The 17,423-nt window shown below is 42.0% G+C and overlaps 1 protein-coding gene across 1 annotated transcript in view; it reads right to left on the reverse strand.

The window, feature by feature from the left end:
- The window catches only part of FAM117B (family with sequence similarity 117 member B), a 578,958-nt gene that overhangs the window by 280,310 nt on the left and 281,225 nt on the right, over positions 1–17,423 (reverse strand). Inside the window, 1 exon segment of the mRNA XM_053698684.1 lies at positions 11,151–11,297. Coding sequence (XP_053554659.1) covers positions 11,151–11,297 — 147 coding nt within the window.

Raw genomic sequence — 17,423 nt, forward strand, 5'->3', positions numbered from 1 at the left:
ACAAAGCTGAGGTTTGTCTGAAATCCTTCGTAGCCTGAAGAGAGAATTTCAAGGCTCGAACCACATCCAAGTTATGAAGTAACCATTCCTTCGAAGAAGGATTAGGACACAAGGAAGGAACCACAATATCCTGATTAATGTTACGATCAGACACCACCTTAGGGAGAAATACCCAGAGCAGTGCGAAGAACAACCTTATCTGTATGGAAAACCAGGTAAGGAGGCTCACATTGCAAGGCCGCCAATTCAGACACCCTTCGAGCCGAGGCAATGGCCAGTAGAAAGAGAACCTTCCAAGACAGAGTCTTAATGTCAAGTGAATGCATAGGTTCAAACGGAGCCCCCTGCAGAACCTTCAGAACCAGATACAGACTCCAAGGAGGAGCAGAATGTCTAAACACAGGCTTTATCCGGACAGGGCCTGAACGAAAGACTGTATATCAGGGAGCTCAGTGAGCTTCTTGTGTAACACTGAAATCTGTCCCCTTAAGGAACTGGCAGCAAGCCCTTTCTCCAAACCATCCTGGAGGAAAGAAAGAATTCTGGATACCCTGATTTCATGCCAGGAATATCCACAAGATTCACACCAGAGTAAGTAGGTCATCCACACCTTATGATAGATGTGACGGGTGACCGGCTTTCTGGCTTGAATGAGAGTATCAATCACCCTTTTAGAAAAACCTCTTCTGGCTAAGACAAGGCGTTCAATCTCCACACAGTCAGTCTCAGAGAATCTAGATTCTGATGCACAAAAGGACCCTGTACCAGCAGATCCCTGCGACAGGGCAACCTCCACGGAGGGGACGATGACATCCCCACTAGATCTGCAAACCATGTCCTCCATGGCCATGACGGAGCAAGCAGAATAGTTGACGCTTGCTCCTGTTTGATACGTGCCACTACACGAGGTAGAAGTGGTAATGGAGGAAATATGTAAACTAGGGTGAAGCCCCAAGGAACTGCTAAGGCATCTATCAGATTTGCCTGGGGATCCCTGGTCTGTGACTAAAGACAAAGAATGACTGGGGGATGAGGGGAGTGGGGGAGGTATTTAAGCCTTTGGCTGGGGTGTCTTTGCCTCCTCCTGGTGGCCAGGTTCTGTAATCCCACAAGTAAAGAAGCCTTGGAGTCTCCTCGTATTAGATGGAAAGACCCTTTTCCCCCCATAATATCAGAGATAATTTCTGCCAAACCAGGTCCAAACAAGGTTTTGCCCTTGTAAGGAATTGCCAGAAGCTTGATTTTAGAGGAAACGTCCCCAGACCAGGATTTCAACCACAACGCCCTGCGGGCTAGGACAGCGAAACTAGAAGTTTTAGCTCCTAGTCTTAACAACCTGTAAAATGGCGCCTACAATAAAGGAATTGGCCAACTTAAGAGCTTTAATCCTATCTTGAATTTCATCCAAGGAAGTCTCTACTTGAAGAGAATCAGACAATGCATCGAACCAATAAGATGCCGCACTATTCACGGTGGCAATACACACCATAGGTTGCCATTGCAGACCTTGATGAACATAAATCTTTTTCAAATAAGCCTCTAGCTTCTTGTCCATCAGATACTTAAAAGAGCAGCTATCCTCAATAGGAATAGTGGTTCTCTTAGCCAGAGTGGAAATAGCCCCTTCAACTTTAGGTACAGTATACCAAGGGTCTTTAATGGAGTCCTGACAAAAAACATTCTCTTAAAAATGGGAGATGGGGAAAAAGACACCCCTGGTTTCTCCCATGCCTGTGAGATAATCTCCCTAGCACGGTCTGGCACAGGAAAAACCTCCTAAGTAGAAGGTTCATCAAAGAAACTATTACATTTACTTGATTTCTTAGGAGTGACAACGGGTATTGGAGTCATCTTAAGTAGCTAAAACCTCCTTTAACGATACACAAAGGTTTTCAATCTTAAATCTGAAGGATATCACCTCAGTCTCAGAAGAAGGAATTATACTGTCCGAATCTGAGATTTCACCCTCAGAAAGTCCCGATGTATCTTCCTCATCAGACTTATGCGAAGGGCAACTTGGGAAGCAGAACTGAGGACAGGCACCTTACTTTCTGAATTTCCTCTTGCGTTTTCCCTGTAATCTGGGAATGGCAGCTAATGCCGCAGATACAGCTGAAGATACCTGGGCATCCATTTCTGTTTTTAAATAAACTCCACTAGGAGTTATAGAGGAACCGCAGGGCACTGCATGTGACGTCATTGAGGCTTGGGACGTAGCAGTAGAAAGATGAAGTATTATTTTAACAGCATCATCCTGAGAGACATTAGGCTAAAAAATGTTATAAGCAGAAAGTGGTAAGCGCTCCAGAGTGTTCCTTTCCCTTCTGTGTGTCTTCTGACGTTCTTCGCGTTGCGTTACGTCACTTCCACTGCCCAGTCCTGCAATGAAGAGGTTCCTCTGGGAACTTGAAGCCAACACGCCCAGTCCGGTGCTGTAAGTAATAGGGTAGGGAAGCTTCACCCACACCTCCCAAACAAAACAAATCCAGCTATGAAACAATCCCAGCACTCAAAGGTATGGACACACCAAACTCCAAATGTGTAAAAGCAAAAAAACATAATTTATGCTTACCTGATAAATTTATTTCTCTTGTAGTGTATTCAGTCCACGGGTCATCCATTACTTATGGGATTATATCTCCTTCCCAACAGGAAGTTACAAGAGGATCACCCAAGCAGAGCTGCTATATAGCTCCTCCCCTCACATGTCATATCCAGTCATTCGACCGAAACAAGACAAGAAAGGAGAAACCATAGGGTGCAGTGGTGACTGTAGTTTGGATTAAAATTTAGATCTGCCTTAAAAGACAGGGCGGGCCGTGGACTGAATACACTACAAGAGAAATAAATTTATCAGGTAAGCATAAATTATGTTTTCTCTTGTTAAGTGTATTCAGTCCACGGGTCATCCATTACTTATGGGATACCAATACCAAAGCTAAAGTACACGGATGATGGGAGGGACAAGGCAGGAACTTTAAACGGAAGGAACCACTGCCTGTAGAACCTTTCTCCCAAAAACAGCCTCCGAAGAAGCAAAAGTGTCAAATTTGTAAAATTTTGAAAAAGTGTGAAGTGAAGACCAAGTTGCAGCCTTGCAAATCTGTTCAACAGAGGCCTCATTCTTAAAGGCCCAGGTGGAAGACACAGCTCTAGTGGAATGAGCTGTAATTTTTTCAGGAGGCTGCTGTCCAGCAGTCTCATAGGCTAAGCGTATTATGCTACGAAGCCAAAAGGAGAGAGAGGTAGCCGAAGCTTTTTGACCTCTCCTCTGTCCAGAGTAAACGACAAACAGGGAAGAAGTTTGACGAAAATCTTTAGTTGCCTGCAAATAGAACTTCAGGGCACGGACTACGTCCAGATTATGCAAGAGTCGTTCCTTCTTTGAAGAAGGGTTAGGACACAGTGATGGAACAACAATCTCTTGATTGATATTCCTGTTAGAAACTACCTTAGGTAAGAACCCAGGTTTAGTACGCAGAACTACCTTGTCTGAATGGAAATCACAATGTAAGGCAGATAACTCAGAGACTCTTTGAGCCGAGGAAATAGCCATCAAAAACAGAACTTTCCAAGATAACAGCTTAATATCAATGGAATGAAGGGGTTCAAACGGGACACCTTGAAGAACTTTAAGAACTACGTTTAAACTCCACGGCGGAGCAACAGTCTTAAACACAGGCTTAATCCTAGCCAAAGCCTGACAAAAAGCCTGAACGTCTGGAACTTCTGCCAGACGTTTGTGTAGAAGAATAGACAGAGCAGAAATCTGTCCCTTTAACGAACTAGCAGATAAGCCCTTTTCTAAACCCTCTTGTAGAAAAGACAATATCCTAGGAATCCTAACCTTACTCCATGAGTAACTCTTGGATTCGCACCAGTATAAATATTTACGCCATATCTTATGGTAAATATTTCTGGTAACAGGTTTCTGAGCCTGCATTAAGGTATCAATAACCGACTCCGAGAAGCCACGCTTTGATAGAATCAAGCGTTCAATCTCCATGCAGTCAGCCTCAGAGAAATTAGATTTGGATGATTGAAAGGACCCTGAATTAGAAGGTCCTGCCTCAGAGGCAGAGACCATGGTGGACAGGACGACATGTCCACTAGGTCTGCATACCAGGTCCTGCGTGGCCACACAGGCGCTATCAGAATCACTGATGCTCTTTCCTGTTTGATCTTGGCAATCAGTCGAGGAAGCATCGGGAATGGTGGAAACACATAAGCCATGTTGAAGACCCAAGGGGCTGTCAGAGCATCTATCAGCACCGCTCCCGGGTCCCTGGACCTGGATCCGTAACAAGGAAGCTTGGCGTTCTGGCGAGACGCCATGAGATCCAGATCTGGTTTGCCCCAACGATGAATCAGTTGAGTGAAGACCTCCGGGTGAAGTTCCCACTCCCCTCGATGAAAAGTCTGGCGACTTAGAAAATCCGCCTCCCAGTTCTCCACGCCTGGGATGTAGATCGCTGACAGGTGGCAAGAGTGAGACTCTGCCCAGCGAATTATCTTTGAGACTTCCATCATCGCTAGGGAACTCCTGGTTCCCCCTTGATGGTTGATGTAAGCCCCAGTCGTGATGTTGTCCGACTGAAATCTGATGAACCTCAGAGTTGCTAACTGAGGCCAAGCCAGAAGAGCATTGAGTATTGCTCTCAACTCCAGAATATTTATTGGGAGGAGTTTCTCCTCCTGAGTCCTGAGCCTTCAGGGAGTTCCAGACTGCGCCCCAACCTAGAAGGCTGGCATCTGTTGTTACAATCGTCCAATCTGGCCTGCGAAAGGTCATACCCTTGGACAGATGGACCCGAGAAAGCCACCAGAGAAGAGAATCTCTGGTCTCTTGGTCCAGACTTAGCAGAGGGGACAAATCTGAATAATCCCCATTCCACTGACTTAGCATGCATAATTGCAGCGGTCTGAGATGCAGGCGCGCAAATGGCACTATGTCCATTGCCGCTACCATTAAGCCGATTACTTCCATGCACTGAGCCACTGACGGGCGTGGAACGGAATGAAGGACACGGCAAGCATTTAGAAGCTTTGATAACCTGGACTCCGTCAGGTAAATTTTCATCTCTACAGAATCTATAAGAGTCCCTAGAAAGGAGACCCTTGTGAGTGGTGATAGAGAACTCTTTTCCACGTTCACTTTCCACCCATGCGACCTCAGAAATGCCAGAACTATCTCTGTATGAGACTTGGCCATTTGAAAGCTTGACGCCTGTATCAGGATGTCGTCTAGATACGGAGCCACCGCTATGCCTCGCGGTCTTAGAACCGCCAGAAGTGAGCCCAGAACCTTTGTAAAGATTCTCGGGGCCGTAGCCAACCCGAAGGGAAGAGCTACAAACTGGTAATGCCTGTCTAGAAAGGCAAATCTTAGGTACCGATAATGATCTTTGTGAATCGGGATATGAAGGTAGGCATCCTTTAAGTCTACCGTGGTCATGTATTGACCCTCTTGGATCATGGGTAGGATGGTTCGAATAGTTTCCATTTTGAATGATGGAACTCTTAGGAACTTGTTTAAGATTTTTAGGTCCAAGATTGGCCTGAAGGTTCCCTCTTTCTTGGGAACCACAAACAGATTTGAGTAAAACCCTTGCCCTTGTTCCGTCCGCGGAACTGGGTGGATCACCCCCATTACTAAGAGGTCTTGCACACAGCGTAGAAATGCCTTTTTCTTTATTTGGTTTGCTGATAACCTTGAAAGATGAAATCTCCCTTGTGGAGGAGATGCTTTGAAGTCCAGAAGATATCCCTGAGATATGATCTCCAACGCCCAGGGATCCTGGACATCTCTTGCCCAAGCCTGGGCGAAGAGAGATAGTCTGCCCCCCACTAGATCCGTTTCCGGATAGGGGGCCCTCTCTTCATGCTGTCTTAGGGGCAGAAGAAGGCTTTCTGGCCTGCTTGCCCTTGTTCCAGGACTGGTTAGTTTTCCAGCCCTGTCTATAACGAGCAACAGGTCCTTCCTGTTTTGGAGCGGAGGAAGTTGATGCTGCTCCTGCCTTGAAGTTACGAAAGGCACGAAAATTAGACTGTTTGGCCTTTGACTTGGCCCTGTCCTGAGGAAGAGTATGACCCTTACCCCCAGTAATGTCAGCAATAATTTCTTTCAAGCCGGGCCCAAATAAGGTCTGCCCTTTGAAAGGAATATTAAGCAATTTAGATTTAGAAGTCACGTCAGCTGACCAGGATTTAAGCCATAGCGCTCTGCGCGCCTGGATGGCGAATCCGGAGTTCTTAGCCGTTAGTTTGGTTAAATGTACAACGGCATCAGAAACAAATGCATTAGCTAGCTTAAGTGCTTTAAGCTTGGCCATAATCTCATCCAATGGAGCTGTGCGAATGGCCTCTTCCAGAGACTTAAACCAGAAAGCCGCAGCAGCAGTGACAGGCGCAATGCATGCAAGGGGCTGTAAGATAAAACCTTGTTGAACAAACATTTTCTTAAGGTAACCTTCTAATTTTTTATCCATTGGATCCGAAAAAGCACAACTATCCTCCACCGGGATAGTGGTACGCTTAGCTAAAGTAGAAACTGCTCCCTCCACCTTAGGGACCGTCTGCCATAAGTCTCGTGTGGTGGCGTCTATTGGGAACATTTTTCTAAATATCGGAGGTGGGGAAAAGGGCACACCGGGTCTATCCCACTCCTTGCTAATAATTTCTGTAAGCCTTTTAGGTATAGGAAAAACGTCAGTACACACCGGTACCGCAAAGTATCTATCCAACCTACATACTTTCTCTGGAATTGCAACCGTGTTACAATCATTCAGAGCCGCTAATACCTCCCCTAGCAATACGCGGAGGTTCTCAAGCTTAAATTTAAAATTAGAAATCTCTGAATCCGGTCTCCCTGGATCAGATCCGTCACCCACAGAATGAAGCTCTCCGTCCTCATGTTCGGCAAATTGTGACGCAGTATCAGACATGGCTCTCACATCATCAGTGCGCTCTGTCCTTAACCCAGAGCTATCGCGCTTGCCTCTTAATTCAGGCAATTTAGATAATACCTCTGTCATAACAGCAGCCATGTCTTGCAAAGTGATTTGTATGGGCCTCTCTGATGCACTTGGCGCCACAATATCACGCGCCCCCTGAGCGGGAGGCGAAGGTACTGACATGTGAGGAGAGTTAGTCGGCATAACTTCCCCCTCGTTGTCTGGTGATAATTTTTTTTACAGATATAGATTGACTTTTATTCAAAGTGACATCAATACATTTAGTACACATTTCTGTGGGGCTCCACATTGGCCTTCAAACATAGTGAACAAACAGATTCATCTGTGTCAGACATGTTTAAACAGACTCGCAATGAGACTAGCAAGCTTGGAAAATCCTTTCAAATAAATTTACAAGCAATATAAAAAACGCTACTGCGCCTTTAAGAAGCACAAAAAAAGTCACAGTTGAAATAACAATGAACCAAATCAGTTATAGCAACCAAATTTTCACAGTAAATGTATTAAGTTAGAAAAGTATTGCACCCACTAGCAAATGGATGATTAACCCCTTAATACCCAAAAACGGATAATCAATTTAACAATTAACGTTTTTATCACAGTCAAACACACTGTCACAGGTCTGCTGTGACTGATTACCTCCCTCAAAATGACTTTTGAAGACCCCTGAGCTCTCTAGAGACGTCCTGGATCAAGGAGGAAGAAGCAGGAAGACTGAAACTGAATTTTTACTGCGCAAAAAAGCGCTAAAATAGGCTCCTCCCACTCCTATTACAACAGTGGGAAACCTCAGTTAATCGTTTCTATATAGAAAAAACAACAGCCATGTGGAAAATCATGCCCCAAAAGATTTATCACCAAAGTACCTCACAAAAAACGAATAACATGCCAGTAAACGTTTTAAACATACACTTTAAAAGTTAGGTAGTGTTATTAATAAGCCTGCTACCAGTCGCTTCTACTGCAGTTAAGGCTTATACAATACTTCAGTATTAACAGTATTTTCTTAGTCAAATTCCATTCCTTAGAAAATTACTTATTGTACATACATTCATCAGCCTGATACCAGTCGCTGCTGCATTTAAGGCTGTACTTACATTACGTTGGTATCAGCATTATTTTCTAAGTCAATTCCATTCCTTAGAAAAATAATTTACTGCACATACCTCGTTTGCAGGATTCCCCACATGCTATTCCCTTTCTGAAAGTTACCCCACTCCTCAGAATGTGCGAGAACAGCCAGTGGATCTTAGTTACTTCTGCTAAGATCATAGAAAACGCAGGCAGATTCTTCTTCTAAATACTGCCTGAGAACAAACAGCACACTCCGGTGCCATTTAAAATAAACTTTTGATTGAAGAAATAAACTAAGTATAAAAAACACCACAGACCTCTCACAACGACCTATCTAGTTGAGTTGCAAGAGAATGACTGGATATGACATGTGAGGGGAGGAGCTATATAGCAGCTCTGCTTGGGTGATCCTCTTGCAACTTCCTGTTGGGAAGGAGATATAATCCCATAAGTAATGGATGACCCGTGGACTGAATACACTTAACAAGAGAAAGTATTCTTTATTCCACAGTATAGTTCATAAAAACAGCAGCAATGTGTCAAATCAGAAGGAAGTGGAAGATCAGGTCAAACATGTTTCGTCTGTGATAACGTAACTTCCTCAATGACATAGGTCATTGAGGAAGAGCCTTCCTGAAGCTCTATAGAGAATAAACCTGTATCTTGGTTGTTGAGAGCGGAAACCTATCCTGTACCCTTTCCATTCAGGACCTTGGGTTCAATGTACTGAACCCAGGGTCCTGAATGGACCGAGCACAAACCCCTTCAAACGGACTTAATCAAAATAAAACCTGGTAGGGTTAATTAACCCCAACTGTTCAATAAACCCCCTTCAGAGGATATTAACCCTGAATCCTATCAAGGTATAAAGGAGCCACACTCTGACCCTGTTATAGCATTTTATGTGTAAAAATGTAAACTATCTTACCTCCAGGATCCATGCTGTGGAACAGAACACAGCCTCTGAAGTGTGACAGTCTTATAGCAAACGCTCCTGACATGGACTTGAGTGAGAGACAGCAGGCAGTGAAACTCGTCAACACTGATGGCTTAGGAGCTGTTAGCAGTAGCCTGGATGGTTTCGCAGAAAAACTTTCCATGCATCTCCATTTCATCAGTACTCTCACTGAGAGGTTGACATGACTATTTAAAACTGCATTCCTATCTCAAAGGGCAGATACCCTTTTTCAGGACTCTCTGAATCTTCTGACACTTTTCTGCCACCTCCTAACGTGACGAAAGGCAAAAAATGACTGGGGTAATGAGGAAGTGGGAGGGATATTTAAGCCTTTGGCTGGGGAGTCTTTGCCTCCTCCTGGTGGCCCGGTGTTGTATTTCCCAACAGTAAGGAATGAAGCTATGGACTCTCCCTATCTAAGGAAGCAAAGCATCTCAGAAGTGTCCCCTTTATGAAAAATTTCAATTTGCTCCCCATTACTCTCCATACTAGTCCCCTGTCTAATTTACCCACTGACTGTTTAAATAGGATAGGTATGACAGCAAAGTACCTAGAGAGTGGGTACTGTAGCAGGGAAAAAGGTTAACCCTAACCGCCACAGGACTGATACAAATGTACAGTGTAAAGCCTCAATTTATCATCCTAGTAAACATCAACGCTTACAAATTAACCAGGTCTGCAAGTAGGCACAGTGATGTCAGCAGACCTGGTGCAACCATGTAGGTAAGTTGTTCCAGGAGTGTCCCCAGTCAAATCTGCCTTCCCATAAAGTGTAAAGTAAATAGCCAAAAGTTGTTCCCCAATAAAGTATGAGGGAGTCCCTTGTCAACTTCCCCCTGCAGTATGTCAGCATGATTACATAATCCCTTGTTATAAAAGGGGGTATAACCACACATCCGCAGAAGTGTCTTAATGCCCTACTCTTCACCTCTACTAAGACAACTAGCCTGTACGAGGGAGCGGCATAAGTAATAAAAACAGGACTTACCCTTCAGAGAACCTGGAAACCCACCAGGACAGTCCTGTCAATAAATAAAACCAGTGTAAATAACACTGTTTAACTGTAAGGAGTACAACAAGGGGGAGGCATAGGAACTTCCCTGCAACACTTATGAAATAGCAATTCCAAAACTCTACTAAGAGATTTACATTGAATCTTAAGTACTCCCCTCACCCTCTCTTAAAGGAAACAATTCATTAAGGGTATAGTAAAATTTAGAAATCCGGCAAAGCAGCTCTAATCTCTGCCTACCTCCATGACGAAGCAAATAACTACTGGGAGGGTAGGGTAAGTAGGAGGGATGGTTGAATGCTCTGTTTGGGGTGTCTTTGCCTCCTCCAGGTGGCCAGGTGATATGTAAGAATAGGTTCCCATATGTAAGAATAGGTATTTGTAAACTCTCACTACCATTAAAAAGAAAGTTAAATTCTTAGATTAGCAGTGTACAATAAATAAAAATCCAGAGAAGACATAAATACCATGGGAGTGAGCTAATAATAATAAATCTATGTCCAATCCAGCAGGGCAGACACAGAGTGGGTAAGTTACATTTGTATACCAAGTAATTGGGGTGGTGAAAGTTCTGGTTAAACCAAGTTGAATAACAAGCTCTTGGTTGTAGAATGGACTTTTCAGTCCAGAAAAAGCAAGTCAGAGAAGCATGTTCAAAATCATGTAAAGGGCTCAAAAATCAAACTTTCAAATCACAATACTTTTAATACTAAACATATTGTAGTTATTCCTGTAAAAAATATGTTCAAATCCATATATGCAAGGATTGCCTGATGGGTAGCACTTTGTGCTCCTAGCTAAAATCTTACCTCTGGGAGAAGATGAAGAAAACCCATAGAAGTGTTCCCATTGACATCAGGAAGGCCTGAACAGTCTCCATGCTGGGAAACCACAAGGATATATGCTTCAAGATGAATAATAGATCAACCCACCCTCTTAAGTAAACCCACAAAATTAAGGGTAAAAACATTAAAATAAATAAAAAATAAAATAAAAAAGATGTTTTTTAATTCCATGTGCAGTTTAAAAACATGAATGTAAACAAATAAATGTCATCCCCTTGATAACTCAAAATAACCTGCATTATTGACCAACTATCTGGCTTTAGAATATGTAAGCAATCTGCACTTACCAAAAGCTGTTCTTCCTTCTCTCCAGTTTCCTTAATTATGATCTCAATCTCTTGGTTCAGACCCTCTACACTGTTGCGAAATCGTGACCCAGATGACTTTGTGATAGGAATAGCCACGGGAGTAAGCACATTCTTTGAAATTGAGGTCTGTGGAAAATTGTTAACAGCCATCAACCAATAAAGGGCAAAAAAAGTCACATTTTACGTCATCCACATGTATAAATATCTACTGACACACAAATACATTCTTCAGTATGTGTGTTTTACATATAAATGTATTTTTTATTTATATAAAACATAGCTAGATATAAAAACTCTTTCTATATCTATAATGTATTAACATTTGTATCCATGTATTTTGCAAGTATAGATATAGTATAGATAATTAACATTTTCTTTTTAAATTTATACTCAATTTGTCTTTCATGATTCAGATAGAGCATGAGAGAGAGAGAGAGAGAGAGAGAGAGAGAGAGAGAGAGAGAGAGAGAGAGAGAGAGAGAGAGAAAGAAAGAAAGAAAGAAAGAAAGAAAGAAAGAAAGAAAGAAAGAAAGAGGAGAGAGAAAAAAGGAGAGAAAAAGAGAGAGGGAGAGAAAAAAGGAGAGAAAAAGAGAGAGGGAGAGAAAAAAGGAGAGAGAGAAAGAGAAAAAAGGAGAGAGAGAAAAGGAGAGAGATTTTTTTAAATAAAATGCTTTTTGAGGAAAAAATCTAGCTAAAGGATAGTTTTCTATTTAAAGGGACACTAAACCCATTTTTTTTATTTCATTATTCAGATAGAGCATGCAATTTTAAGCAACTTTCTAATTTACTCCTTTTATCAATTTACCTTCATTCTCTTGCTATCTTTACTTTAAAAGCAGGAATGTGATGCATAGGAGCTGGCTCATTTTTGGTTGAGAACCTGGGTTATGCTTGCTTGTTGGTGGGTAAATGTAAGTCTCCAATAAGCAAGCGCTATCCATGGTGCTGAACCTAAAACGGGCTGGCTGCTAAGATTTACATTCCTGCTTTTAAAATAAAGATAGCAAGAAAACGAAGAAAAATTGATAATAGGAGTAAATTAGAAAGTTGCTTAAAATGTCATGCTCTATCTGAATCATGAAAGAAAAAATGTGGGTTCAGTGTCCCTTTAACATTATATTCCAAAGGTTATTCATCTCAATTACCTCCATACATTAAGCCACTGATGGCTTAACAGTAGACTGCAGAGAGAGGCAAGTAGTGTGAAGCTTATATCTTCTGACCTCCGTCAGAAAAATTTTCAGAGATAGGGAATCTATTATGGTCCCTAAAAAAACTACCCTTGTAGCTGGAACAAGGGAACTCTTCTCCAAATTCACTTTCCAGCCATGGGAACATAAGACGACAATATCTCTGTATGAGAGTTTGCTTGTTGAAAAGATGGCGCCTGAACCAATATGTCGTCCAGGTAAGGTGCCACCGCAATTCCCTGAGACCCGACAACTGCCGAGAGAGTCCCTAGAACCTTTAAGAAGATTCTGGGAGCTGTGGCAAGGCCAAACGGAAGAGCCGCAAACTGAAAGTGCTTGTCTAGAAAAGCGAATCTCAGGAACTGGAGATGATCCCTGTGGATGGGAACATGAAGATACGCATTCTTCAGGTCTATGGTCGTCATGAACGGACCCTCTTGGACCAAAGGAAGAATGAAACGATTGGTTTCCATTTTGAAGGACTGTACCCTGAGAAACTTGTTGAGACACTTTAGGTCTAAAATGGGTCGAAAAGTTCCCTCTTTTTTTGGGAACCACAAACAGATTTGAATAAAATCCTAGACCCTATTCTCTTACTGGAACTGAAACAATCACACCCAGGGAAGAAAGGTCCTGAACGCACTTTAAGAATGCCTCTCTTTTTACCTGATCCGCAGATAACCTTGAGAGGAGAAATCTGCCCTTGGGAGGACGAGATTTGAATTCTATTTTGTACCCCTGAGATACACTGTCCACAGCCTAAGGATCTGGGACATCTCGTATCCACGCTTGACGGAAAAAGGAAAGTCGGCCCCTCCCCCCCCACTTGATCCGATTCTGGACCGGGGACAGACCCTTCTTGCTGACTTAGTCTCAGCAGAGGGGCTTCTTTGATTGCTTTCCGTTATTCCAAGACTGATTGGTTTCCAAGAAGACTTGGACTGCTCCTGATTGGAGGAAGGAGAGGAAGACTTTTGACCTTTGAAGTTATGAAAGGAATGAAAATTACTTTGACGTCCTTTAGGTCTATTTTTCTTGTCTTGTGGTAGAAAGGACCCCTTTCCACCCGTGATTTCAGAAATTATCTCCGCCAGACCAGGGCCAAACAGGGTCTTACCCTTGTAAGGTAGCGACAAAAGCTTGGACTTGGAGGTAACATCAGCTTACCATGATTTTAGACATAAAGCCCTGTGGGCTAGGAAAGTGAAGCCGACATCTTGGCTCTTAGTCTAATGACTTGCATGTTAGCATCAGAGATAAAGGAATTGGCTAGTTTGAGAGCCTTTATTCGATCCTGGATCTACTGCAACGGAGTGTCCTCTAAAATCAGTTCTGACAAGGTATTGCACCAATAAGATGCTGCACTTGCTACTGTGGCAATACAAACTGCAGTTTGCCATTAAAGCCCCTGATGAACATACATCTTCAAATAAGCCTCCAGCTTTATGTCCATGGGATCCTTAAAGGAACAGCTATCCTCAATAGGGATTGTAGTTCTCTTAGCCATAGTAGAAATAGCCCCTTCTACCTTAGGCACCGTGCGCCATGAATCTCTAATGGAGTCAGCAACAGGAAACATTTTTTTAAAGACAGGGAGAAAGGTATCCCTGGCTTCTCCCATTCCTGTGTAATAATCTCCGTCACATAGTGTGGAACAGGAAACATTTCCACAGAGGAAGGAACATCATAGTATTTGTTAAGCTTACTAGATTGTTTAGGGTTGACAGTGATAGGAGAGTCAGAGTCATCCAAAGTAGCCAGTACCTCCTTTAACAGTAAACAAAGGTGCCCAAGCTTAAATCTGAAGTTTATTTCTTCAGCAAAAGGCAAAGGAATTATACTGTCAGAATCTGAGATTTCACCCTCAGAGGCTACCAAAGTATCCTCCTCATCAGACTTATGAGGAAGGTCCACCTTCACGGCAGCAGATGGGACAGACACCTTACCATCTGACAAATGTTTAGATTTCCTCTTGCGTTTTCCCAAAATAGGAAAAGCAGATAATGCTGCAGATACAGCAGAGGATATCTGTGCAGCAAAATCTGATGGCAAATAAACTCCTCCAGGAAGCTGAGAGGAACTGCAGGGCACTGTATGCGACTCCATTGAGGCTTCGGACATTTGAGGAGAAAGCTGTGGCATTGCCTGAACAGCATCATCCTGAGAGACAGACTCAGAAACAAGAAATTTACATTTCATGGTTTTATCTAGACATGAGGAACAAAATTGCATGGGTAACACAATTTGGGTCTCAAGACACATTAAACATTTGTCCATAAGAACAGACTCCTGTTCCATGTCCATAGGTAAAAGATTCCCAGAGATACAGGAATGACAAGTAAAAATAAATATTTTTAAAATTGACACTGTCACTTTAAATTTACTCAGAGCAAATTTAGCAATCAAAAACATACCCCTAATTTAAAGTAAAAGCGCGTGTTTCAGAAGCCATTTAAGACCAAACAAAACTGACACAAGTCCCAATAAGACCCACAGAGTCTTAATAAATAAAATGAGCCACAGATTTTAGGTTAACTCCTTCATACCTATAAAGGAAGATTAACCCCTAAGTCTCCTGTCACATACGTTTTATGTGCCTGCACACTGCCTAAATAAAATCCTCTACTAAGGATTTAGCATGTCCCAAATAAATAATGCAGAAAAATCCTCAAGTTCAAGTCTCCAAGACCTAGAAGACAAAAGCACTTCCCTGCAAATCCAGCTATCCGGCAGGAAGACGGCTCACAAGGCGTGAAAGGACCTGTAGAAAAAGAAAGAACAGAGTAACCAACTCTGGCTTTCTATACCAAGGGCAGCAAATGTGTTAGAAATCTGAGCAAGGACCACCTCACTACTTTCTAACTGCTTAAAAGCCACCACTACTCTTACTCAAGAGATTGACGTGGACACAGGTAAACCCAAATCCTTGCTTGCAGGGAAAAGTACCCAAAAAAAGGAATCAATATCTTCAAACACCAAACTTCACCTCCTCCATTGACAGAGGCAAAGAGAATGACTGGGGGTTATGGGTAATTGGAATGACATCGTGGACTCTCCATGTCTTAGGACAGACATGTATGTTTACCTGAAAAAGAGTCTATAGGAATTACATAATATGTGGGATATAATTCCCTGGACTAGGAGGCAGTAAAGAACAGACACAAGAGCTTTAATCCCTCCCACCTCTCCTCAGTTTAATGTATAGCCGAGTATAAAAAAGGAAACCGATAAGAAAGACAAAAGCAGGGTCTACAGAGCAAATTAGAGCTGTTGTCCAAAAATTGAAATGGACGGGCCTATGGAAAGAACATAATTTATCAGGCAAGTATTAATTTTGTTTTCTTTCGTAAGATAAGAGTCCATAAGTATTCCATAACATGTGGGATTTAATACCCAATGAAACAAAAAAAGGTTGTGTGGTCATCAAGCTGTGCAATTTATTTTGCAGTGTAAACCGCAACACATCGTATGTGATACAGCAGCTCAGATAAATCCTACACGTTTCATGCCGACGGGCACTTCATCAGTGATAGTGAAAACACTCCTCCTCCTATACGTTATACATTAGAATCAATCCACAATTACATTCAGATGCTAAAGGGATTAAGCATTAAAGTAATACATAAGCTAAATTAATATCAAACATAAGTAGAGGAGGAGGAGTGTTTTCACTATCCCTGACGAAGTGCCTGTCGGTATGAAACGCGTAGGATTTATCTGACCTGCTGTATCACGTATGATGTGTTGCTGTTTACACTGCAAATTAAATTGTAAAAAATTGATGACCACACAACAGTTTTTGTTTCATTGGGCATTAAGTATTGATTGAAGGCTGGGACGCCTTTTTCAACGAGTTTGTATCTGCCGCTGTTCATACCTGAGTAACAACACTTCCGGACAGGTCACAGGACCGAAACCGAGTGAAGCGCTGGTAGGAGGAGCCCGAGTGGGGCTGTCATCATTTTCCGCAATGAAGAGGAGCTCGGAGACATTACAAGATACTTACACAGTAAGTCACGGGAGAAGTTCCACATCAGGTATCCTTACCGTAGAAACATAACGACAACTGGGTAAGCAACTTATGTCATATACTAAACAGAAACGCTATACTATTACAGTTGCACAGTGTCTATGCAAGGGTTGTCTATATACTGCGAGGCTCAACCAAGTACACTACAAGGTTTTGAACTGTGTGAAGAAAACCCGGTTCCCTTACCAAGCAGTAGATAAACATTTGGTCTAAGAGACTGAGGATTTAATACCCAAGCTAAGAGTCCATGTTAAGGAAAGGCAGGGAAAGAATAAGGCAGTTCCTATTTGCCGGACCCTGTGGCCTGAAGGAGTTTCCAGACAAAAGAATTTTTCCCAAAAAGCAAAAACATAAAAATGGAAAATCTTTTAATAATTTATGCAGAGAAGACATGTTGCAGCTTTGCAAATCCTCTCCAATGATGCATAATTTATTACAGCCCAGGAAGTAGCAATTGAACTGAAAGAATGTGCTAAGATATGCCTAGGAGACTTCCCTGCCACCAACAGGTTTAGAGAATCACTTGATTGAATCAAGACATAAGGCTACCAGTAGTCTTCTGTAGTGAAACCAGAATAGAGCACAAACAAACTGAACTTTTATACATTATACACTGTCAGGATATCTGTGAGTGTTATTAAATAATATATATATATATATATATATATATATATATATATATATATATATATATATATATATACATATATATATATATATATATATATATATATATATATTATTTATACATAAGACCACAGGGTTCATTATATATGAAACTGGTTGCATCAGTTTTATTTACTATAAATTACAGTTCTCTCTGCCAAATGATTTTGGCTGGGTAAAACAACCCCTCCTTGCTGTTTAAGACAAGTGAGGACAAAGGGAAAAACATTTGGTTTGGATTCAATTAGTAAAGGAAATTTATTTCAAAGAGATGTTCACTATAAGGCTTTGTTTCAAGTTTGATTTCCTGACATTTCCTCTCTGAAATAAGAGGTTATCAGGTAATAACCTCATGTGGAGATAAAC

Source organism: Bombina bombina, chromosome 1 (genome assembly GCF_027579735.1).
Source record: "Bombina bombina isolate aBomBom1 chromosome 1, aBomBom1.pri, whole genome shotgun sequence".
Taxonomy (NCBI): Eukaryota; Metazoa; Chordata; class Amphibia; order Anura; family Bombinatoridae; genus Bombina; species Bombina bombina.